This window comes from Harmonia axyridis, chromosome 1 (assembly GCF_914767665.1).
Source record: "Harmonia axyridis chromosome 1, icHarAxyr1.1, whole genome shotgun sequence".
NCBI lineage: Eukaryota > Metazoa > Arthropoda > Insecta > Coleoptera > Coccinellidae > Harmonia > Harmonia axyridis.
In genome coordinates, this window is record NC_059501.1 from 67,900,984 (window position 1) to 67,928,371 (window position 27,388).

General features: G+C 33.6%; 1 protein-coding gene and 1 long non-coding RNA gene across 3 annotated transcripts in view; both read right to left on the bottom strand.

Moving 5' to 3' along the window:
• Nucleotides 1–1,816: 1,816 nt before the first annotated feature.
• LOC123675664 lies at nt 1,817–4,995 on the bottom strand. The gene is made up of 3 exons (XR_006746804.1): nt 4,355–4,995; nt 3,498–3,752; nt 1,817–2,579 (listed from the first exon to the last, which is right to left on the bottom strand). It is a non-coding gene; the product is annotated as an uncharacterized LOC123675664 (long non-coding RNA).
• A 16,900-nt stretch (nt 4,996–21,895) lies between these two features.
• Nucleotides 21,896–27,388, bottom strand: part of LOC123675700 (acyl-CoA Delta-9 desaturase-like) — a 34,211-nt gene continuing 28,718 nt past the window's right edge. For both annotated transcript variants that reach the window (XM_045611165.1, XM_045611173.1), the window contains exon 6: nt 21,896–22,638. In XM_045611165.1, coding sequence (XP_045467121.1) covers nt 22,293–22,638 — 346 coding nt within the window. In that variant the 3' untranslated portion in view covers nt 21,896–22,292. The remainder of the gene's footprint in view (nt 22,639–27,388) is intronic.

The window sequence follows — 27,388 nt, forward strand, 5'->3', positions numbered from 1 at the left end:
CCGCCAAATGGTGTAGTTATGTCGTGGTATGGGCGTGAACATCCAACGTAGTTCAAATCAGTTACGTATATCCAGGCTTTAATATTGCGAAAAGAGGAGTAAGTGCGAATACTCATGCTAATGCAGAAATAGGACATGAAATCTTCTGGAAGAGCATTCGATGATAGGGGCGAACTTTCACAAGTATTAGTTGGACCAAACGGCTGAAGTATGAGTTTAATGAATTTCTGTTCAAAGCGGTTCTTCTATGGCAACAGATTTGTCTCCGCCAACTTCGTCAGAGGATGGCTTGCGGGGGCGTTCGATTTGACTCCGAGAAATGACGATGATGCGTACAGACATCAATGTGGAACATGTGTATGTACAAAATTAAAGAATGTGTTCGATTGTCATATGAAGATATCGGGAAATTTTTTGAAGGTCAATATGTATGTAGGGGATGCGAACGAGCATATTATGGGTTTGAGGAGTATGCTTGACGCTGAACTGAAGTACTCAGGCAAAATTTTAGTAGTAGTGGTAACTGTAATTTATTGTTAAACAAAAGGCCACCGACCTAGGGTCCTTCAGCCTTTTAATTTACATTTTTTTTTATACTTAAATATAATACATTTTATAACATATAATCATTATTTAATTGGTATTCAAAATTTTCAAAAGAATTTGTGTAGGGTGTTTTCTTGTTGACTTATTTATTCCATCGTCATGGTATTGTTCAATTATATTCTGATGTTCAATGAGTTTAGAATGAGAATAGTTCTTAGATCCTGAAGTGGCAATTTATCATGGTTTTCAATCAGTTCGTTCTCTGCTTTCAAAATTTTCCAATTCAGTGGAAGAAGATGAAATCAGAATGATAGATAATGAATATAGAGAATTTAAGTTAGATATGAAAATAGGTAATTTTTGTACAGTAGTTTAGCGAATCCAACGATTCTGTGAACTTTTGGACCATGGTCGGCAATTTAAAAACTGCAATATCGAAAAATAATCGCACATTTGCTGAGCGAATGCTATGTTTGTTAAATATAAAATGTGAACGAATATTTTCCATAATGAACAGAATAAAAACTTAAGTTGGAAACAGATATACGAACAAAAATGTTGCTTCCATTCTATATACAATAAAAGGAAGCTGGTGAATCTTCGAATTTACTCCAGATTCAGAAATGTTCAATCTCATGAAAAAAAAAATGTATGAAAATATAAATTTTTCTGAGAGCACGTTATGGGGAATCGAAATGCATGTAAAAATATAGGGTGTTTCATTGAAAAAAAAATATCATTTTATGAAATATTATGACAACGCTACTGTCAATTTTTTTTTGTTTTCGGCATCGAGAAGGCCACTAAAAATGCTACCAGTTTGTCTATTTACCCGAAATCGTAGCATCAATAATAACGGAGTTGGCAATGGTGCCGACTTAATTTGGAACACTCTGTATAGCCGACATGAATGATTCAATAAAGCAACATAATGATGTAATATACTCAACAATGTCGAAACTTGATGATTGCATCATGAAACAGAATGAACTATCTGTGCAATTGAAAATGGTTCAAGAGTCCTTGAAAGCTAATAAACCTTCTGTGGTCAATAAGCAGGTGAGATATCGTGACACTGCAGCCACTTTACGGAAAGATAAATCTCTACGGGAGCAAAAAAAAGGTCCCAGTAAAAGGAACTAATCTCAAAAATGCAGGAATTGCATCCATCATGTTGTGACAATATTCTAGGAATCCTCTCAGGTTACTACACACTGGGAGCCTTTGAGTATTTTTCAATGTATGTGTTGCAACCTGTTTAGATCTGCCACAATTTAAAAACTTTTGTGATGCATATCATCTAACCATCAGTAATCAAAAGGAAATGTATGACTGGTTATATGTAGCTCTCACAGGTGATGATCAAGAGCACCATAGAACAGCTTTCAAGTCTTTGAGCTGATGAGAACAAAACAATATGAGTTTCAACATGATTTGATGGAAAAAGATGACATTATTTGTTATTTATTTATTTTATTTATTATATTAATCTGAGTCGCAAGCCTGTAGTATAACACTAGATTCAGTTGCTGATAAGTTTAAGCAGTTAGGAGGAAGACCCATGGCTCCATGGGAAAAATTGCAGACAAGAATGAAGAGCACTTCTACTGCTAAGGAGATACCCCAACTAAAGAGGAAAACGCCAGCCATTCAAAATATGCTTGAAACACTCTCCTTGGCTAGCAAAGAAATGAGAGATGGATTATCTAATTAGAGAACTGTAAGTTTCATTCTTCATACTTGATATATTACTTCAGAAAGTTCGATAAATGAAAGTTGCTTTAGAATGTACGCCCACTTACCTTCATTAATTTCCTGTACCTGCGTCAGCAGGTAGGTATCTACAAAGACCAGAGACTCATCAGCCTGTTCAAACACTGTGTGGACAATGAAGAGAAGTTCCATAGACTCTGAGTAATCTCAAACCAATCAAGGGTTGAAGGGGATCTGGACCAGATGCAATGGGGAGAACCTCTGGATAATCCAAAGGTTCTCTACAGCTTGAATCATGTCAAAGAACTTGGAGAAACCTTCTGCAATAAAAAACTAAGTGTATGGTAGGTATATCGTGAACTTCGAATTAAGGCTAGAAATCATCAATGATTTAAAGTTTCGAATATTAATTGAATATTTATTCGAATAATTGCGGTTTTCATTTATTAATATTTTGAAATATTTATTTTCTTTGACATTGTAATTTTAGATTTTTTACTTTGACATCACAACTGCTCAAAATTTCGGAAAATACATTTGGGAACAGGGGCAAGGATCTTTGTCTCCATAACTGGTTTTAAAATAAAGTAAATTCTAGAAAAGTAAGAATTTAATAGAAAACAAAGAGGAATTCTTGATACCTGTATACCTATAATGGGTTCATATCCTAGCCAAGGTTTCACCTCTTCTATTCAACCAAGGGGTAATTTTATTGATCAATAATTATCTTCTCTTGTCATGTAAAAAGAAATAATTGTTGGATTTTGCAAACAACAATTTGATTTTAAGAATATGATTATTTTTTCGATATAACCAAGGCACTCACAACTTTCCAAGAATAACAAACGTTCTTACATTTATGCATCGGATAACAGTAAGCTGTGTTCAGTAGTATCTGCTTGTTAAATAGATCTGTCGAATATTTATGCATATTTATTGCCAGAAATTAAAGAAGATTCAGTCCTGTCATGGGTGATTAGGTGTTTTGTGCGGAATATTCAAATAAATATCAACTTAATTAATCAAAGTTTCACAATGAATATTTGAATACAAAAAAGTGAAAAAGTCCCAGCCCTACTGCAAATTCCTCAGTTTAATTAAAATATGTATGCTGTTCTAGACAGTATACTATACATAGTATTGGTTTCGGCTTGTTAGTTTAAATTGTTGAACCTGCCTTTTTTTAGTGATGAGGCTTGGTTTAACGGGTTTTGTGAATTAGCAAAACTGCATATTACCTTGGATATCTGAGAATCATAACAATTTCATTGAGATTCCAGTACATTCCCAAAAAGTTGGTGTGTGGTTGTCACTTTCTTGTCATTGAATACATGGACCAATTTCTTTTCAAGCAACCATCGATGGTGAGAGGTACAGAAGATTTATGCTAGAACCATTTATAAACTAGCTGAAGGATGAAGAAATTCAGCTGGGATTCTTCCTCAACACAGTCTTCAGACTTGACTCCATTAGATTATTGCATTTTTGGATATCTGAAAAATAAATACAATATTATACTCTTGAAGAGGTGCAAGCGCAATAACAATGTGCTGTCAAAATATTTATCCAAAAATGTTAGAAAACATATTTGAAAGCTAACAACAAAGAATTTATAAATGCCCAAAAAATAAGGGAGGATATTGTGAACATTTATTATGAATCCATATATCAAATTATTTTATACTGTTTCAATGATTATGTTAAGTTTTCGTGTATTCATGCAAATATTCAATAAATCCTGATTTACTAATCAAGTCTCCGGTTAAGAAAAAAATGCATAGGAATTTCTATATCTGCTCTAATCCAGTTATTGCCGATTGGAGAGAATGAGATTGAGAACATGTAATGAATTTAATAATGTAGTACTGCTGAGCAATAGGAGTAAAGTTAGCTGGTTACTGCCTGTTTGATTAAACTCATTTCTTTGAATAAATTTTTATTTTTGATTAATTGTGAATCAATTGCCCACAATATTGAGGTAATTATCTAGAGTCTAGACGATCACATAATAATCCGAAGCAAATTTTTCTCTAAAATTTCATCTTGTTTAGAACGTTTTATATTATCTAGAATTTTAGTAAGAACCATATAATACCTGGAAACATTTTGGCAAATTTAATATCGACATCAGAATTCCTCCTCTTCAATAAAGCACATATAATTCATTGTATATTTAATGTACTTGAACAATTCCACCAAACTTCCAAGGAACTATCATGATATAAAAAAAATAAATTATTAGCTGCTTACAAAAAAATCACTTGGTGAGCTAGAGAATTTGATCAGGCACATTACACACATTTTTATCGTACGTGACATGTACGACTGAAACGAAATACAGGGCACAGGCACAATATTACCACCACATATTACCAACGACTTCTATACTAGTCTGAACTGTCAACTGATATTTATTTGCAACTTAGAATATAGATAGATAGATTATTAATGTTCTAAGATTTGCAAGTGCAACAGGTTACCCCATAGATTTATTTGTCTATGGGTTACCCGGTTACCACCATAATGTTATTATAGGTTACCACAGATTACGTAATCTGTGGCTACTACGCAATAAGTATTAGGGATGGGATGGGACAGTAACGCCACTTGCAAGGGCCATTATTTCGATACCGCGATTTTGGAACGATATTCAAGAGTAACGTTGTCGCGAGTTCCTCAATCGTAAAATAACCGGTTCGAAAGTAACGATAGTTATTAGTTATGGTTTACCGGCACCGCACTTCAAAAGGATTGTTGAGATTTCTGAGAATGATGATCGGTATTTGTATGATGTTCTTTCCAGCCAATAATATTCACATAAAATTATTTAAAAAGGTATTTCATATTTCTCAATCGTTCATTGAACGTTCTACCGCCAAATTCTATCCCATCATGACTAGAAGAAATGAACTTTTAATGCTGAGCAGCTGAGAAGACTTAGAATTGGTCATAAATGTACCCACTCGTACATACTGAAGGAAGAACACCCCCCCCTCCACAGTGCACTTCATGTAATGTCCAAGTGTAACAAGCATATATTAACAGAATGCCCGCTTTATGAAAACCAAAGGAAATCCTTTGTACAGGGTGAGCAAATTTCGATGTTTTAGCACTACAACTTTTGAACCAGAGGAGATGGACAAAATCTGATACCCACTTCTCGGTTTTTTTTTCTGAGAAACTAACAAGGGTAGTATTCATTTTTGGCCACCTTCTTTTGTTTTCGAGTTATAAGCGAAAATTGGAAAAATGGCGATATCGAAAAACATTCATATCTCCGCTAATACTGATGATAGAGCTCTGAAATTAAAACATTATACAGGCACTTTTTTACGTAAAATCCAGTGGCGTGCTCGTATTTTCAAAAGGGTTCTTAATTACGAAGCTATGACCCAAAGTTATGTTTTTTCAAATGGGAACACTAGATTTTTGTGTCATTTTCTGAAAGCTTGATTTTTCCTGATTTCAAAAATATATAACATCGTATGATTCGGATCGATATAAATAATAGAAAATGGCCAAAAACCTCTTTTCACCTAAGAGTCTCAATATTTCTATGGTTTCAACTGTTGATGAACACAAAATAATTGAGCTTTCTATATCAAGAGCAGTGTCCTTCCGTCAATCTGATTATTTCTATGCTTTTCACTTATTTCTACATAATTCGAATCTAGATATGATATGTTTTATAAATTTTTTATCTAAAAATTGATTTGGAAATAACGGAGAAACTACAAGATCGAATTTTTCAATCGAAAGTGTTGTATTGAGATGCATGTATCAGGAGATTATTTACATAGGTCTCCAGAATCAATACGCACAAGTACCAATCCATTTTAAACAGCATAATGAAACAATGCATATATGATTGAACTCAACATTTTAATTACGAAGGGACAAACAAGAAATAATATTTAACCTAATAATGACAACAATTGCACAATTCACAGTCGACACCTCTTCTCGATATTTCAATAGATGAATATTTGAAACTGTGTTCAAGCTACCTAGGAAACTTTTTCCAAGTTCGTTTATCTTTTCGAAACTATTTGTATAAAATAAATATAGATTCAAATTTTGTAGAAATAAGTGAAAAGCATAGAAATAATCAGATTGACGGAAGGACACTGCTCTTGTTATAGAAAGGCTCATCAACAGTTGAAACCATAGAAATATTGAGACTCCTAAATAAAAAAAGGTTTTTGACCATTTTCTGTTATTTATTTTAATACGAATCATACGATGTTTTATATTTTTTAAATCAAGAAAAATTAAGCTTTCAGAAAATGGCACAAAAATCTAGTGTTCCTATTTGAAAAAACATAACTTTGCGTAATAGCTTCGTAATTAAAAACCCTTTTGAAAATACAAGCACGCCACTGGATTCTACGTAAAAAAGTGCCTGTATAATGTTTTAATTTCAGAGCTCTATCATCAGTATTAGCGGAGATATGAATGTTTTTCGATATCGCCATTTTTCCAATTTTCGCTTATAACTCGAAAACAAAAGAAGGTGGCCAAAAATGAATACTACCCTTGTTAGTTTCTCAGAAAAAGAGACCGAGAAATGAGTATCAGATTTTGTCTATCTCCTCTGGTTCAAAAGTTGTAGTGCTAAAACATCGAAATTTGCCCACCCTGTACTTAGCTCCAAAATGGATGATGCCCTTAACATCAACAGACCGAAGGCTTTCAACACAATATTATTTGTTAGAAAAATTGTTATCAACATATAACAGTAAAATATGTCAAATAAACTTTGTGAATGAGATGTAAATTTTTTGTACCAAAATCGCTAATGACCCAGGATTCGAAGCGAAAAGTAAATAAATGAATAATACATCTCAATGGTCCACAGGAGAGCCATTGCAATTTATTTGTGAAGACATCAGTTTTGAATTGCTTATATCTATAGGTGTTCCTAAATTGGAGGTACAAATGAAAATAACAGATTTCTCGGATCATTTAAAAAAAAAGTTCCATAACATGAGTCCACAAACGCTTTGTTTTTGAGATACATATGTTAGAGTTCAAGTTGTTCTCTCATAGCACCTTCCCTTCATAAGATATTTAATTTGAATTGGCATAGATATTCCAATTTAAAGTTTTCATCAATTTTGAATGCAAATCTACAGGGTGAATTTTTTCTGGAAGGGTGTCCAATTCTTCCCTCCAGAATTATTTTTTTGTGAACCACTGGTAGTTTAGAAAAATTTAAAAAGGAACTCTGGTTCAGTATTACACTTTTTGGTTTTGTTGTAGTTTTGTCGTATCTGCAATCAATTTCGAGAAAAAAAAATTAAACAGCTCTCTACACTAATTCTCAGGAAAATCCAAATTATTATAAAGATCCAGTTAGGTAGCTGTGATAAATAAATTAATTATAAGTTTTTGTACTTATTTTACCTTTGGATAGAAACAGCCATATCTTTTTTCTTTGAATAACAAATGATTTGTGTGATACCTTTTTGAAATCACTATAAAATAGACAATTTATTGGTGTAATGTGCAGCAGTAGCTCAGTAGATTTCTGTTCCACTACGATGGGCTAAATTTCATGAACAAAAGAATCCACTACCAAAATTTTCAAGAAAAATTTTTATCACAGCCCCCCTTTAAAATGTTTGGGGAATGTTTTTAATGTAAACGTTAAAATCATTCTCCAGCAATATTTTACTGGAAAAATTAACCGAAAAGGTGTAAAATTGTACCAACCGTAAAGACAAAACTATTGAAAGGGGCAAAAATTAATTATTTTCAAAAAAAAAATATCTCGAAAACGGCAAGACTTTTATGATGGGAATTTTGTCATATCAGGTGGGTTATCCTTTGATCTACATTCTCTCTCGGTTTGACGTGGTCTTTACGGGACACCCTGTAGATATGAGTAAAAAATGTTGTCAACATTTTTTTTTCGATTACCCCCGCCCCCAAGAAAAAAAAGATCTTCGCCCTTGATAACACCCATCCTCGAAAGTGACTTCGTGATGATTATATTGGAGCTCAATATAATAGGCAAAGTAACAAATAACATGCCATCTACTTACATATATACACAAAACAATTGGGAGAACATACAACTCGCAGATCCACAATTCCATGTACCAGATCCGATCGACGTTCTGCTAGGAATAAACATCTATCTAATTATCTATGTCGGCATCTTCCCAAAATACATACACGCTGGTTTCAAAATGCTGAATGATGGTCTAGTGACATAGAACACTCACTTCGGATGGATAATAAGTGGAACAGCACCCTAGAGTCCACAACTATGTATAACCAGCCTAATCACAAATTTAAACGAGAATGCACAACTTAAGAAATTCTGGAATACTGAAGAAGCAGAAAATTCGAAAGAAACATCACACGATAATGCCCTAGTCGAAGAATTTTATGCTAACACCGTTCAACGGAACGAACATGGCTATACTGTGAAACTCCCATTAAAAAAAATGCAACTCAGCTTGGCTAATCTCGAACCAGGGCAGTTGCGCGACTATTTCAATTATATACATATAATATAATTATACAGGGTCTTTCACGAGGAACTTCATGAGCGTACATTTGTTTTTGAACATATTCATTTGAAGGGTGCTTCATTACATAACAAGTATCATGAAAATATAATTTTCTAAGAAAATTATAATTTTCTAAGTCATTATTATGGATATGCAAATGCTGATTCTATAAACAATTTAAAGGCATAATTCCTTGAACTTACTTTTGATTGAGAAATATGAAATACCTTCTGAAATAATTTTATTATTGATATTATTGGCTTGAAAGGAAATTTTGATATAATATAATGATCATATGAGGGAAAGATCTTATAGATAATCTGATCAGATGGCGAAAACACAAAATTGCAATGACTGCAGACATCGAAAAAATGTACAGGTAGGTGAAATTAGACAGCGAAAATCAGCTATTACATTCAATATTTTGGAGAAAAAACAAGGACGAGCCTATACAAAGTTAAGAGTTAACCACAGTAACCTACGGCACAACCACCTCCATTCTTAAAATCCCTCATATGGTCATCATATTATATCATAAATTTCCTTTCAAGCCAATAATATCAATAATAAAATTATTTCAGAAGGTATTTCATATTTCTCAATCAAAAGTAAGTTCAAGGAATTATGCCTTTAAATTGTTTATAGAATCAGCATTTGCATATCCATAATAATGACTTAGAAAATTATAATTTTCTTAGAAAATTATATTTTCATGATACTTGTTATGTAATGAAGCACCCTTCAAATGAATATGTTCAAAAACAAATGTACGCTCATGAAGTTCACTTGAATACTCTATAAAACAAGTCTGAGCATGCGCATGGGTGCCCGCAGAAATTTTTCTCAGGGGGGGCAAAATGAAAATTATTGAAAAACGATAAGGCGTCCATGATTGTCATTGAAAACCGGAAAATTGTTGAGAATCCATTACTTTCCTTTTTTCCATGCCCTTTGGATTGAGAAAGTAATATTGAGGGTGTTGTGCTGAAAAATGAGGCAATCAAAATCTCAGGGGGGGCCATGGCCCCCCCTGGCCCTCCCCTGCGGGCGCACATGAGCATGCGTCGTTAACAAGATAATGCATGAAAAAGGCTTGGAACTTAAAATTTTCAAGTTCCTTATTCAAGATGGGATCTCAAATGCCGTAGTTCGTTGGGGATTCCGTATGCCGGTTGAATCTCAAAGTTGTTCATTAAATTGAATATTTAAGAGGGATTACCATCACGTGGCTTTTCACGTATCGGACAAAATGAATACCAGACGATGTTTTAGTAATCTATAGGGTGACTGGTGACATAAGAGACAACGACTCAGTGGAGATAGAGGACCTCGAGTTGAATGAGGACTTCTGGTTAAAATGTCCCATAAGGATATTCATATAGGGTGAGCCATGAAAAAATGCTGAAACTATGAACTCCCGTGTCCGTGAAGTTAGCACCCACTTTTTCGAAAATCAAAAATTTTTTTTTTGCATTCGTTAGTAACTATTTCTAACACAAAAATTTTCGTTTGTACCTCAAGGATACTGGTAGAAAAACATCGCATTCCACTGGTGTGCTAACTTCACGTTTTTCTTCGATTTTTTCGATTATCCCAAAAAAAAAATTTAATTAGAAAGTCCATCTTTAATAATTGTTTGTAACACAAAAATGTTCGTTTGTAATCCAATCTATAATGAAAAAAAATTCCTAAAATGCGAAGTTAGCACCCAAGCGGAATGCGATGTTTTCCACCAGTATCCTTGAGGTACAAACAAAAATTTTTGTGTTACAAATAGTTAATAACGAGTTACTAACGAATGCAAAAAAAAATTCTTAATTTTCAAAGAAGTGGGTGCTTATTTCGCATTTTAAGAGTGACATTTTTTCATTATTGGTTGGGTTAAAAACGAAAATTTTTGTGTTACAAATAGTTACTAACGAGTTACTAACGAATGCAAAAACAAAATTTTTGATTATCGAAAAAGTGGGTGCTAACTTCGCATTCTAGGAATTTTTTTTTTTTTTTCATTATAGATTGGGTTACAAACGAAAATTTGTATGTTACAAACAGTTACTAACGATGGACTTTCTAACTGATTTTTTTCTTTTGGAAGAATCGAAAAAATCGAAAAGAAACGTGAAGTTGGCTCCCCAGCGAAATGCGATGTTTTTTCACTAATATCCTTGTGGTACAAACGAAAATTTTTGTGGTACAAATAGTTACTAACGAATGCAAAACAAAAATTCTTGATTTTCGAAAAAGTGGGTGCTAACTTCACGGACACTGAACTCCCACTTCTTCGTTTAAATAGCAAATTTTTCGCTGATATTCTACAGGATTGTTATTATATCGCATTCTCCATCAGCTGAAAAATTTCATTATTATCACTCGGTATATGAGATTATGAGAAAAAGAAAAATTGAATAGAAATTTGAAAAGAGCAAAAAATATTGAGCAAAGGTCAGGTTTATGTTTGAATGGCGCCAATTTTGTATGGTTTTCATGATATGTTGAAAGAGGAATATTACAACATTTTTATATCATATCATCATATTTTGTATTTTCGACAAAAGCGTATTTGTGTAATGATCCTTTTGTTGATCACGTCATAAGAGTCGCAGAAAATTTCGTGAAAAATTTGGAATAATTTTATATTTTGGAAATCTTGGAGGGTAATCAGCCTCAGTACCCCTCCCATTTCTACGCCCTTGAGAATAATTAAGAATGAAACTCTCATGCTACTGAATCACTTATTAATTCAAATGTCGCTTCCGTTTTCTGGTTACTGGTTTTCTCTTCCCTCCTTATCCTCTTAAACTGTGTTCAAAACTATACCCTTGTAATAGACACTTCTTTTTGGGGGTATAGTGTCAATGGAAGAGCGGCTTTCCAGTGACTACATAAAAAAAATTATGTTATTATAATATTCCTCAGTATGAGGAATATTGTGGGATTCGGCCCGTCGCACTAGAGACAGGTCTTTTAGGTCTTTTGGTCTTTTATTTTTCTCTATACAGGATGAGATAAAGGTTTAAAAAAGGGGAATATCTGAATGATTTTTGAATTAATAATGAAATGAAATCGGAACTAATCTTCGGCTCAGATAATGCCTAGTGAATTTAGTATTCATATTATGACAAAACAAATAACTCTTTCCAGATATTCAAAAAAAAAGAAGAAAAAAAATAACAAAACACTTATCAATATATGTCTAATAGTTGGGATATTTCAGAACTTTTGACTTTTATACTAATTTGTTTTTTTGTTACTCTTAAAATCTGGAGGATTCCACTCAATATTATACCAAAAAGTGAAATTAAATTTCAGACCTGTTTTCCCTCGATGCCGGAGTTCTTTTCGTCCAGTTAAGATAATCCTTTTATTCGTGTTCACTCGAGATAATATAAAAAAAATTATTTTCACTTTGCCAAAAATATTAGATTCTACTTCAAACTAATTTTTTTTCTTTCCCCGGAAACGTGCCAAACGTACAACCGACTTTTATCACATTCCGATTGATATTTTTTCCCGTTGCGCGCTTCTTGAGTCGCTTCTTGATCGATACTTTTTTCTTTCCGTTACTACGACTTCCTCGAGTACCCGATCAATACTGCCGTATTTTTCTATTCCTTTTCCGAAACTGATCTGTTAGTAGAGGAAATTAAAAGCAATTTCATGTTGTATACAAATATTTTCTCAGAAGATTTATTCCATTCGAAAATATTAAATCATCATAACTGCGTATTTCGACCTTGGAAAACAAATTTGAAAACCGTGTCAACCACTCAACTTATGTGGCATTAATGATCAATATATTTGAAGTCCGAAAGAAAGGAACTGCTGAAAGATCTAAGTCTGAGTTATCAATGATTCGAACCTCTCAACGATGTGTATACAGGGTGCCCACTTTTTCAATGGGATTGTATTGGTAACTTTTAAACCATAAGAGTTAGAAGGTCGGTCAAATGGAGAAAAAGTTGCATTCATAGAAGCATTATCAAGCAGTTCAAACAAATCGAGATTATCAGGGCCGGTTATTGAGATATCATAAGAACATTAAATTATGTCATTTTGATTTTTCTTTTTTTCCCACTTTATTTCAAATATTATCAAAAAATATTACAGGAATTTTTTATTCGACATTAAATTATCCTCAATTTGACGTAATCAGATTTCGTATCCAACGTTTCGTACATTGGGCCACCCTCAACCTCATTTTTTTCAATAAGGACCTGCATATTTTATGACATTTTTCGAAATAACTTTTAACGCTGAATTCAACGATATCTCATACAATGTCATTCAAAGTTGATTTTCAGGTGATTTTGACCCTCATCCAAATTTAATGGTGTGTATGTAAAAAAAAAAAAATCTATTAACGATATCCATGTTCTGACCCAAATTCAATCGAACCCAGAAAAAAAAACGAGAACTGGGGCCAGTGAATGGAATTTTTCAAAAACTGCTGTTAATAAAATAGTCAAGAGACGCCTATACAATGATTTTAAATTTGAATACCAAGCCTTGCAAAAATTATATCGCAATGATCTCAAAATAAAGTTCGATTCTGTAATTTGTTTCAACGGAACAAATGACAAATACAACAATAGTGATACCTCGCGAGAAAATTGAGAATGTTTTGGAAGGTATTCAAGGAGACCAAACAAGCAAATGTATAAGAAGTATGGGTTTCAGAACCGTAAAGTGCATTCTACAAAATGGTGGACATTTCGAACACTTACTTCATTAATTTTCATTTACTTTCGAATAATCATTTGATTTTTCTTTCACTAAATGATACTTTCGTTTAATTATTATGAATTGAAATATTTATATGATTATTATAAAAGAAGAACCAAGAAACCAGTATACTGGTTTTTGGTTTGGATTCTAATATGTTCCATTTAGTTCAAGATGGGTAAGTTGATTTTCTTATCGAAATTCATTGCATATTGCATGTTGTTAATTAAACTAAATGAAAGTAATACAGATCCGACCCAAATAAAATTGGATAAGGATCAAAATCACCTGAAAATCTACTTTGAATGCCATTGTATGATATATCGTTGAATTCAGCGTTAAAACTTATTTCGAAAAATGTCATAAAATATGCAGGTCCGTATTGAAAAAAATGAGGTTGAGGGTGGCCCAGAGAGTACGAAACGTTGAAAACGAAATCTGATTACTTCAAATTGAGGATGATTTACTGTCAAATAAAAATTTCTGTAACATTTTTTGATGATATTTGAAATGAAGTGGGAAAAAAAGAAAATTCAAAATGACATAATTTAATTTTCTCATGATATCTCGAAAACCGGCCCTGATAATCTCGATTTGTTTGAACTGCTTGATAATGCTTCTATGCATGCAACTTTTTCTTCATTTGACCGACCTTCTAACTCTTATGGTTTAAAAGTTACCAATACAATCCCATTGAAAAAGTGGCCACCCTGTATATACTATACAATTTAAAATACTTATATCTGTATTTCTGTTCTCTTGCGTATCGACAACCAAGATTTTTTAGTTTTCTTTAAGAGTTCCGCGACATACTGTAATATTCCCCGACAACTTATCTTCCCGAACTGAGATTCTTGAGTTTTTCTACGACTCTGCATACTGCTTATACATATATGCTTATATTAGTGCATATCGTCTTCGAAAAAGATCTGGACTACCCGGGGCCGCCGCACATGGGTCAATTTTAACGATCTGCGTGGCCAAAAATATTTTCTCACTTTTATCATTTATATTCGGTATTTATCGTTTCTATGCAGTATTATATGTCTGATTAAAGATTTTTTAATTAGTTCATCTCGTAAATTGTAAATAAAAAAACATTGGAATAGAAAAAAAAAGTCGTCTTGGGATTCCGTAAATGAAAAGCCGTGATATTCAAAACAAATGTTGGATTTTGGATTTATTTCATTTTCACGTTGAGTGAAACAATTTCTCCGCAAAATAGCATAAAAAATACATATAATTATCTTTGTGCAGTAATAATATTTTTATTCAATTAAAGAGTCATCTTCCTCGCAATCTGAATCGGGTTCGAGTTGGAATCTGCCGGCAATAGTATTTCTATTGTTTCAGGACAAAAATTTTTGATATTGATGTTTTTTTGGGCCTCAGACTGCTTATCAATGGATCCGAAGTCAATAGTAATCTGTGATATACATCAAGGTTGCATTGTTCTCTAGCAATCTTTCTAGCGAAATTCTCACTATATAAGCGGAAATGTTTATTACGCGCTTCTGCAGCCTCCTCCGACAATTGACCTATTGGTAGCAAAGCTTTTTCAATGATAGTTTCTCCATGTATTAAAATCGTTGTTTAATTGTTTTTAAATTATCATCACTAGTGACATAGTTCGATAGTAAGTGATTTTCCAGATAATCGAGTTTTGCTTCAAAATTTGATAAATTTTGGTCCTTCATTATTCCATAAAGGTAACTCCGGGTAACAGTTTTCACACCTGATGTTCCGGTAGTTTCTTAAATAACGAAAAACAATGATTAGCGAAATAATAAAAAAATTGAAATTTTTGTTGAAAAAAACTATGTCGTTAAAAATCGCCCTATTTTTATCATCTGTAAATTTCCACAGGAAATTTTTGTAACATTTACTAAGGAAAGGATGGTACATGATAAAAAAAGAATAATCACGGGGTTTACGGAGGACTACAACAAATTAACTTTTGCAGCTTAAAGTTACTTCAAAATTTGTTTAAGAAAACACTCTTTGTTATATACTACGTAAATATACTAATTTTGCATTGAGGCTAAGTAAATTATATTAGAAATGAAGAATATTACCAGGGTTATCGAAATCCATCACTTTCACTCCAAAAACTGACACCGGTAAAGAAATATTTATGTTCAAATTTGTTGTTGTTCCAAACTCTGTGATCTCGAAGAAGAGCACACTGGTTGATGGTCAAGTTCCAACTATCTGTGCACGCTCAGGATGTACCTGGGGTGGTTATAAAGAGTGATTTAGGATTACCTGGAATGTTTTCTGATCGACGATAATTTGTTTCAAATGATTATCGTTAGTTTTTAAAATCCAATTTTGGCCGCGTAGATGGTTAAAATTGACCTGTGTGCGCCGCCAGATATTTTAGCGCCCCGGCAAAATAAAATTTCACCGCCCTGCTTTGGCTTATTTATATAAATTTTCTTTAAACGAGCCTCTTTTATTCCTCTCATCTTTTCAATTTCATATGAAATCGTTATTTTTCAACTCAAAATCACCTTCCCAAATTTATTAAACGACGTTTTGTCGATTTCATCAAAAAATGTCCTGCATTGTTTGAAGGTACGACGGTTTTTTTTTTATGAATAGAGTTGTACTTTCAAAAGATGCTGGTCGTTTTTGCCCTTCAAAATTTATGTCTTAGAGGGCCAAAAGTCTTGTTTTATTAACTGAATTTGCGCCCCTACAATTTGGCGCCCCGGCAAAATGTCCGGTATGCCGCTCCTGGCGGCGGCCATGGGACTACCTGCCGCACGACGACGTTCAGATCGAGTAAATCGAGAATCTAAAATTCCCGATTATTAGATTGATACACTTAAATTATTCAAAGATTGGACATTCTTATTCACCCTGTAAGGATCTTGTTATCCTTGAAAAATGATGCTTGTGTTGCTCAAATATAGGATGTTTTTTTCGAGGTATACAACTTTAAGTTGGCATTACTGTTCAAGATGGCGATCGATTGAACAGCTGTCAAGTGGTTTATTCTCAGTTTGGTTTGGCAATTAATCATTTTCAGACTCACGCCTGAATAACGCTTGCAGAAAGTGCAATTTCATTTCGAAAATAATGGTTCTGTGCGGAATACGTATCGCGCACTACGTCCATTAGCGATGAAGCGCACTTCTGGTTGAATGGCTACGTCAACAAACAAAACTGCCGCAGTTGGAGTGAAGCTTATCCTCAAGTGTATTTCGAAACACCGTTACATCCAGAAAAAAAGACTGTTTGGTGCGCTTTATGGGCTGGTGGAATCATTGGTCCGTACTTCTTCAAAAACGATGATGGCCAGAACGTTACAGTCAATGGTGATCGGTATAGAGCCATGATTACTAACTTTTTCATTCCTGAAATGAACAACCATGATGTCCAGCAGCTGAGGTTCCAACAAGACGGCGCAACATGTCACACAGCTCGTACCACAATCGATTTATTGAAAGACATGTTTGGTGACAGCCTAATTTCACGTTTTGGACCTGTGAATTGGCCTCCAAGATCTTGTGATTTAACACCGCTAGACTACTTTCTTTGGGGCTATGTAAAGTCATTGGTCTATGCGGATAAGCCACAAACCCTTGACCATTTGGAAGACAACATTCGCCGTGTTATTGCCGATATACGGCCACAAATGTTGGAAAAAGTCATCGAAAATTGGACGTCCAGATTGGACTACATCCGAGCCAGCCGTGGCGGTCATATGCCAGAAATCATATTTAAAATGTGATGCCACAAGATTATCTTGCGGATAAATAAAATTCATGTCAATCGAATTATCCATCGTTGTTTTATTGCAATTTAAAGTTCTATCGCTCTAAAAAAACACCCTTCATTTGAATTATATTAACTAGACAAGAGAGATAATCAAATGAAAATCGTAATGATTATAAATTGCTGTTGATTCGAAAAAAATATTGAAGTAGAATTAATTGATTGATTTCGAAATCTCATCGATGAAGTTGTAATTTTATTATGAAAAAAGTTTTACATTATTTTTTTCTAGATCGATACCCCGTGATTTAAACTACATATATCTAGTTATAGGATTTCTGGAACAGCTGAAGTTTATTATAATTTTTGGCATTCTGTCTGAACTGAAAACCTCAAATCAATATTGTATTTCATTTTCGGGTTGAATTATCTTTTCATAAAGGAAAGTAATAAAATCATCAAATATGCCTACCCTAATGGCCGTTATATCATATAATATTTATATTACTCCCATCCAAGTTCAGATAATAAGGCACAGCCATATTATATTCAGAATAACAGTTTTGTCCTTCAGAGATAAGTATTGAAACCCGAGCGACATTCTGCTGATATGCATTATTCATCAGTAGAAACGTTCATTTCGGCTCTCAATAAAAGATTGTTTTCCTTGATGAAAATACATCCGTCTGTCCAGAAAATTCTTTCAACAATAAACTTGTTATTTATATACTAACTGACAAAGAAACTGCAACACCCAGAAGGAGCTGTGAGAAAATCATATCAACCATTTCATCTTTATCAAAATTCATCTCAATTTATTGTATTCGGAAATCACTTTGAGCTCTGAATAACAATATTTTGATCAATACTTGAAAACAGTTTCTGTGGCACTGCTCCGACATGAAAATCATATGAACGATTTCATGAATAATAATTTTTTTTGGTGCCGATCAAACTGTGTAATCGTTACCAAGTTACCAATAATACCTATGTATGTGTTACTTATTCGGTCAAATATTACCATTTTCATGTTGAACTTCAAGGATTATGATTTTGAAAGGGTTTTAAAGTTTTTCAAGAATTGGTCATTCAGTTTGGTTTCATTGTGTGACTCATTTAAAATATCCGTTAGTTATTATTTTCATTATTACTGAAATTTTTGGTTGAAATGTCATTTTCCGTACCTGCTGGACACAGGAGTAAAAATAATCCTAAGGTTACTTCTGAAAAAATGTAAAGTTTTAAACTGTGTACATACATCATCATGGAAAAAAATACAGGGTGGTACATTTGAAAAACTCGAGAAAAAACAATTTCGGTAAAGGGCTTTTACCGAACTACTGTTTCGTCGAAATTTTGCAGTTTTTTCTGAATAAGATCCATACCGTTGGAAAAATATCCCTTATATTTTGCATCATAATAGAGGTATTGAAGAGCATTGAAAATATGCAAAAATATAAGGGGTGTTCCATTTAAAAAACCACTCGTTTGTTGAATAATTTTATTATGACTTACCCTGTAGTCCCTGTATATTGAAATTTTTTTGAGCTCCCTTTGACGCATGCATGCTGTTGTTATTTGGTATTGCTACGTCGATTAGTATTGCTGTCTAATTGGAAAAATTCGAAAAAGAGGAATGTATCAATGCATTTCATTGAATCAAAATGTTTAAATTCAGAGTTAAAATTAGGTTAATAGTATTGAAAAAAAATCAACATTGAGCGATTCGTGATTGAATGGGCGCTGAAGGGCATCTAATCCTCGATACGCCACTGAAGATCAGTGCGAGCAATGCATATAAAAGAATTCGTAGAATGTAGATCGAGTGCGAAGAAAAACAGAAGTAAAATCTTACTTTCATACGATAGAATTATCCGTTTTGGTAATTGGATATAGTATTTATTTTGTCGATAAACCATTCGTAGAAATAAGCTGAATTGCGTCTGGATACAATAAATCCAAGGTTGAGAAAGTTGCTTATACCACTGAGCGATAAAGCTTCACAAATCACAATCGCTAATCGCAATGGTTAGGCCTAGATTACCGATGTAAGTTCGTGGGAGAATTACTACGCTGAGAAAATTGAATAAAGAAAAGGAAGTCGAAATGAGTATTCAATGATTTATGATTCAAAATATTTATGGTATACAAATCTCGACCTTTTAATCAATCAACAATAGGTAATCACATCAGCTTGAGGACCGGTGAAACAGCAAAAAAAAACAAAAAACCTTTATTAAACTTGCCAACGTTTCGAAACCTTATTGATTCTTCATTAGGGCTACAAAAGATAAAAAAACCATCAAGGATACCATGCCAATTAGATCATTGGTTAGAAACATTTTTATTCTTCTTCATTTTTCGTCAATAGACCCTACCTTCAACCTCAGCTCAAGCAAGATTATGCTGTCTCAGCTAGAACCATACTTCGATTTTGCTTAACGAACTTTTTGCTGTGTCGTTTGGGAACAACGGTTCTTCATATGTATCGAACTCAGATAAGTCAAGATTTCCCCGTATCTAAATTATTTTTCTTATCCGTGAAAAATATATCGATTTCACCAAACGCAGTGAGACGATAACCAAGAAAAGCAATAATCGAAAATAAACACATCCTGCTTCTAAGATAAGATCAGTTCACACAAGTCTCAACCGCTCTTCTGAATTTAACGTATTTTCCTTCTGAATAATAATTTCAATAATACTACAAAATAATAAGGAGGTTATTTGACCATAAGCTACAAATTTTCAAGTTTCAAAAAGGGCGGTAAACCTATTAAATCAGATATAAAGATAAATAACAGGGGTGTTCCACAAGGAAGTATTTTAGGTCAAATTCTCTTTATCATTTTTATCAACGATATAGAAGGAATATTTGATGAATACAGTGTATCTTGTTTCGTGACCATATTTGCTGATGATACGTCTAACTCGGCTACCCCAGTTTATTACAAAAAATGTACATCCTGCTTGAAAAAATACAGCACTGGTTTGAAGAAGATGACTTGATTCTGAACGCTGAAAGGACTTAGGTAGTTCTATTCCGAACCCTTCAACAAAGAATAGAGAGACCGGATAAAATCACGGTGCTCAATCAGGAGCTGAAAACCGGTCAGTGCACAATAGTATACTGTGCAACAAGAGGGAAAAGTCCAACTTTTCTCGTAAACGAGTGCCCTATATTTTGAAATTTTTTCGACTTCCTTTTGACGCAGGTTGTTGTTATTTAGTATTGCTACGTTGACGAGAAATGCTGTCTTTTGATTTTTATCGACTAGTAATATATCTGGTCTATTGTGAGGGACTGTTTTATCAGTCAAAACTGTACGATCACAGTACAGCTTATAGCGTTCGTTTTCTAGGATGGTCTCCGGTCGGTATACTTGTAATATGGCATTTTTCAGAAAAAATTAGTTTTAATATGGTTGCCAATAGTTGGTGTAGTATATTTCCTGTTGCATCGTGTCTCTCTTTATATTCATTTCCTGCAAACATTTGACATCCTCCTGTGATATGTTGGATTGTCTCATTTGTTGGACACCCATATCGGCATCGATCGTCAGTAATAGTTCGATCCTTTATGATATGCCTGCAGTAATATCGAGTTGAGATCAATTGATCTTGGATGGCTAAAAGAGAACCTTCCGTTTTTGGGTAAATTGCATCTGATGTGAACCAATAGTCCGACGCTTCAATGTCGACATGATCCTGGTTTACCTCGTTGAAATCTTCTCTCTCCATCTTTGCAGTTTTTCTTGGTTTGTCTGGTGGTTGTATGAAAATTGCTCCTTGTGAAGTTGTAAAGGTGTTGATTCGTCTGCTTCACACAGTATTTTGTAGAACTCTGATGTACTTGCTTGATCTCTGAAGTATTCCCGTAGGCTTTCTATCTGCCCACTAGCAAGTTCCATGATGTCCGTTAGACCCATGCCAACTATATTTCTCGGTAGTGTAGTCCTCTCAATGCTGCTTTTCGGATGGTGCTTGTTTGCTTTTGTCATCGACGTTCTCATTTTACGTTGCAAGTTTTCGATGTCTGTTTTGCTCCATGGAACTATAACGAATTCTTTGGTGGTTGATTCGTCGATTCTGTTTCATTCCAAGGTATTTATAAAGATCATAAAAAAATATCTATTATTATTATTATTATTAAACCTTTTTTGTCTTATAACCTAAGAGCTAACGGTTCATTTGACTAAAACTGATTTCCTACAAAACAAGACAATTTTTAAATGATTTTTAAAAATCGATTATAATGCTCTGGCAGACTTCTAGCGATTTCGTATCAACTTTTGAATTTGTGTAAATTTTCATTTTCATGAAAATTGAGCACAAAAATACAACTACGTATCATGAAATTGAAAACGTATATTGCTAGGATAAAATCGAGGATGTAATTGAATCAACTATGTTACCGCTAAGTCCTAGCTATGTTAATTTAGGTGTTATGAATTCATGACTATTTATATTTTAATTTGGTTGTACATATAAACACTAATTTAAAGATCACAGTTTGAAGTTGATGTTTTTTCATTCTATCGCATAAAATAAAATAATAAACGCTAGTGTAAGGTTTGGCGTGTCTTCATGGTCAAATGGAAAACTTGTGGAAAACAGTTTCCTTCACAATATTGTCGTCTCCATCAAATGATCGATAAAAAACTATAATACGAGTTTAAAAAATTTATTTCCTGAAACTTCAGTAGCTCACATGCAAATAATTATTTTTTAAATCATTAACACTAATCAATACATATACTTTTCAATATTTACAAAAAGATTCGAAATAAATATTATTCTACAAACTTCCAGTAAGATATTTCCTGCAAATGTTAACAGATTTATATGGATTTTCATATAAAATCTTACTAGCAAAATAAAAAAAAAACTGAATCAAAAGAGTTAGCCGTTCTGAAAATACAAAAAACAATTTCAAATCAATTAGATACATTAAACATCATAAGATAGTAGTTTCTATACATATAGAATATCACAACCGTATACACTAAATATTTGTAATATTAGCAAACATATTTTCAGTGCAAAAAAATCTAGTGCTAGTCTGCTTTAATGAATCTTTGAAGCTTCATATTCAATATTTGTACTTTCCTCTTCGTAGTATTTTTCATTGTTATTGTTGTTGTTGTTATTTTTGGTAACTAAATGTCCGAAATACTTATGGGTGCCATCGCCCGTTCTTAAAATTCTCTTTTTAACCATGTCTGGAGATGCCTCTTTCAAATCGTATGCAAGACCGAAATGTGCCATTACGTCTATGAAGAAACCAGTAGCGTTGAGTCCTGCCCCAAACTCGCTGGCTTTGTAGTCCCAAGGAAATGCGTGGTGGTAATTGTGCCATCCTTCACCTCCTGCCCAAAGAGCCACTAATCTGCTTTCAACTGATACCATGTTCCTGCAATAAAAAAGAGGTATAAGTATTCATTTGTAAGTGCCGGTGTAAAATGATGAACTAGGAATGAGTAACTGGATTTTTTGGATACCCAAAGTAAAAACGAAAATTTCTGGTTGGGAATCCAATCCCGCAAATGCGAGATCCCTCCGAAATTCTGCGGGATCAAATTTGCGGGATTTTCTATGCTGATCTGCGGGATTCAATATTAAAATTGCATATTAGACAAAAAAAGCACAAACGTCTTCTGAAACATCCCAGAAAGCAATAAACAACTCATAAGTTACGAACGAAGATGCAACACTGCTGAAACTACACTACGATTCATGATCACCAAATTGGAAAGTTATTATAAGTTGACATTGAGTAAAGAAATGGTTAAAGCTTTATTTTCTAGAATAAAAGAGCGCCGTTCATTAATGACAAGTATGGTACCGTATTTAGAAAACCCAGGCCAAAAAAAAAACAAATGGCCAAAAAGATACATTTGTACTTCATAGAAAATCGACATTACGAAATGAAATTAAGATTTCGACTGACAGGATGCAAATAGGGACGTCTTTAGAAGACAAAACACAAACCTGAACCGAAGACCATTTCACTTATGCTGATGAGGATAATCTAATCTAATCCAGCAACGAGACGTGAACCATCGCCTTTGAATTTAGAAGAGCCCTTTTTGAATGCAGTCGGAATAGGGGTACGGGTACATATTTGGAAGCTGTTTACAACTCCGACCATCGACTTAATTTCCAACAATCACAAACGCTCAATTTAAAAAAAAAAATTTCTTGTTGGAAAAACTGTGAGACAGCACTTGTCGGTAGATTTTTCGAGTTTACCTGGGGCAAAACTTGACAGCTGTTGCCATGAAATGAACACTTTTATACTATAGTATGTTTTCAATAGCATAGGACCTTTTTCTGAGCATGTTTAATAGGTTGAGTACAAGGATTATATATATTGTTATCAATTGGCGGGATTGATATTATGGTGCAGAAGTGGATTCCCTAACTGGAACCATTCGAAGTGCCTCAATTTATCTCAAAGATAAGATCCCAATTAGTAAAAAGAGGATGTGTTCAGAGAACATGAGGCAATATTCAAGTATTTGTAATGTCCCCCATAGGGTGTTCTGAATAAAAGCTTACGTTTCATTCTTTTTGTTCACCTGTCTTAATCAAAAAACAAAGTCATTTGAACAGTTACGTTCTTGGGAAATCAAGCTACAATTCGAAATAGTTATTTTATTTTCCTAACAAGTGTGGAAAGTGATACTTGATACGTGAACTCCGCTTCGCGTCGTTCGGTCAAGCTGTCGAGTGCGGAAAAGATACTTTCCACATGAGTTAGGAACAATATTTTCTCTATTTCAGTGTTGTAATGAGTTCATTACAGTTCTAAAAGTAGTGCTGTAATGAACGCATTACAGCTTCGTTTTCAGTTATATTTTTCGTTTTGTGGTTGTCTATGCTGACTTCCAATCCTATCAAATTTCAACAAACGTCATTAATAGTCAATATAATATAATTTGGATATAGTGAAATGATTTGCAACATTATTTGCAATTTCTACCAATTCTGGTGATGTTAAATCGATTTCGTCAGACATAATTCACGAATTTAATGCGTAATTGTAAATTATTTCAAAATTCGAAACGTACGATTCATATACAAATTCCGTAATCTGTCAATTTTTGTAACAGTCACACCAACTGGCAAGATACAATAAAAAAGTCACTAGGATGAATAATCTGAATTTTTCATTTAATTTCGTCAATATTTCAGAAACCTTGACTGAAATAGAGAAAATATCGTCTGATACTCGTTGCAGAAAGCAATTCCAACACTCAAGCGTTCGAATTTCTCATTCGTGTTGGAATAGAAGCCCATTCTGCAACTTGTTTTAGAATATACTATTTCCTACTAGCGTAAATGAAACACTTTCACGGAGAGTTTTCGTCTTGATACCGACTGACTTTTTAGGAAATTATATTTTTGTGCGCTCAGCCGCATAGAGAAAGGTTTGAATTTTATGTTTGGCGCATAGAGACATGTCAAAATTTTATGATTGATGCCACTCCTTTATATTTGTGTGCGGAAAAACCTTTGCTATTTACTTTCCGCATGCATATGCGTGCGGAAAGTGAATAGCGGGGATTTTTCCGCACGAATTCGGAAAAGTAGGTACTACTTTCCAAACGTCAAGGCGCGTGGAAAATAATACTTTCGGAACGCTTGTAGGAAAAATAATTGCTAAATTGAGACAAGGGACTTGAGCGCGAATGACCTAGATATACAAACTTCGTTCAGATTGTGTCGTTCCCCTAGTTTTGCTGGTGTGTATAGATACTTCCACTGCTGACCTTCAGGTCGCAACAGAATTGATATTCTGCATAAAAAAATTAAATCTAGGAAACAATTAATATCGAATGTATCCTTAGAAGATTCAGTCCCCTAGTGCTGATTTTCGCAAATTCGGTCATTTAAAATGCAAATGCTCACTAATTATTCGCACACACATGAGAATCCTTGATATGTTGACAAATTTTCACCTCAATTTTGGGTGTAATTATTATTCATACAGTTGAAAGAAACAATATCGAATGTGGAAATGGATTTGCATTTTTGATCGCCTATAAATAAAAAATTAATGACTTTTTTTTCAAAAGTTAGTTTATTAGAAAGGTTAAGCCTTGACATTTACGGAGGAAATATAATAGCATTCAAATGACCGCCACGACAGGCCATATAGTACCCCATCCTATCAACAGTAACAACCCAATTTTTCAGTACAGGATGTCCAAAATTCAAAGCTCACTTGGAGAAAAAATCTTCAATAACCCCCGCTTTCTTTGTTCGAAATAAGATATCAGAAATCAGATCGTAAATATCTTACTTTGTTTTCAAGTTACAGGGCGTCTCTGAAAAATTGCTTACAAATATTTCATTGTATCCAACTTTCTGTTCAATTTTTATTGTAATGATACTCATAACAGATCATAGACATTAATTAGCGTTTCACATATGTAGGGATACCTATAGAAGAGAGTTGATGTTTTTCAAATGGGACACTTGATTACAATTATACAGTAGAGATAAAATTAAGTCAAAAAACTCAATATCTTCGAACGGATGACATTTAAGAACAACCGGTAAACGGTTAGTTTTCGACAAATCTACGCTTAAAAACTTCGATGAAAAATATGGGGTGTCCCATTTAAAAGATATCAATTCTCCTCTACATCTCCAAAACGATAAATAATTCCTTTGATCTTTTACAAGTATGAGTACCATACATAAAGATTACTGACAGAAAAGTTCTAGAATTTTTCGAAAATCTTGAATAGAAACCAAGATATGTTTAGCGAAATATTTGAAATGGTAGTTTTTCAGAAATGACTCTCGAGAACGAATCAAAATATCTATGACCTGTTCTCTGATATCTTATCAAAAAAGTTATCGGGAGTCCTGAAAGATTTTTTCTTCAAATCTTATGATTAGTTCTCGATATGCTTTCAGGGTGTTTCCTAAACATGCGGCAAAAATTCAGGGGGTTGTTCCTTGGACTATTTTAAGCATGTTTTGTCCTTGGATGATTTTTGAAAAACCTCTTTGTTTCGAAGATACAGGGCGAACAACATTTTTCATATTTTTAAAATTAATAATAGTTTAAATAAAAATGCGTACCGCACTGTGTTTACTAAGTAGGTACAATTTATTTTTAAATTTGTTTAACAACATTCCAATTACTAAAAACGGCCAGTTTTTTGACTAAAAATTGATAAGTGCAGATGGTAAAGGAATACAGATTAAACACGGTTTTCATTTGAATTCGTTTTGTGATGTATTAGCAATTAACATTTTATCTTTGACTATTATGAATGACTATTATCAATGAGGAGAAGATTGGATGCTTGTATGCTGGCTAGAGGTGGTCATTTTCAACAGTTTTTGTAGGTTGAGTTGAATTTTCATGTAATTTTTCATAATAAAATGTTATTATCTGAAATTTTGTTTCCCCTATATCTTCGAAACAAATAGGTTTTTCAAAAATCATCAAAGGACAAAATATTCTTAGAATAGTCCAAGGAACAACCCCCTGAATTTTTGCCGCATGTTTAGGAAACACCCTGTATATTGTCGATTTGTGTCAATCTCTTAAATGGCGACTTCGATTTCGTGTTTCAAGGCATCAATCGTTTCTGGATGGTTGGCGTAACATGAATCCCCACACAAAATAGTCCAACGAACACAAATCATAGATCCGAGGCGGCCAATTGACCTCAGCATTTCGATTTTCAAAATATCGATGATTACGTTGATTGAATGGCAAGTGGCCTTGTCATGTTGAAACCAAAGGGTTATGTAAAAACATAAAACACTTAATTTTTGTGAAAAATTCTTTGAAAAACGACACTATGGCTAATAGAGCTTGGGAATAAACAAAAAACTATAGAAATGAAATGAATTTCCACCAGTTAAATAAAATAAAAAAAATTGATTAATATAAGATAATATTCTTATTGGATTTAAACTGGTTCTGGTGACGCAATCAACTTGAAATTTTACATGGAACTTCAGAATGTTAACCTGCATTTAAACGCAAAATTTTATCTCCATCTCTATATCTTACCGATCAAGAGTTAGCCCGCATGATGGCAGTTACGACGTCGCAACGGCACGGCGGGTAGTGTGCATGCTCCCATTTGATTCTTTGTACAACAGGCCGCAAGTACGACACAGCAACGGTG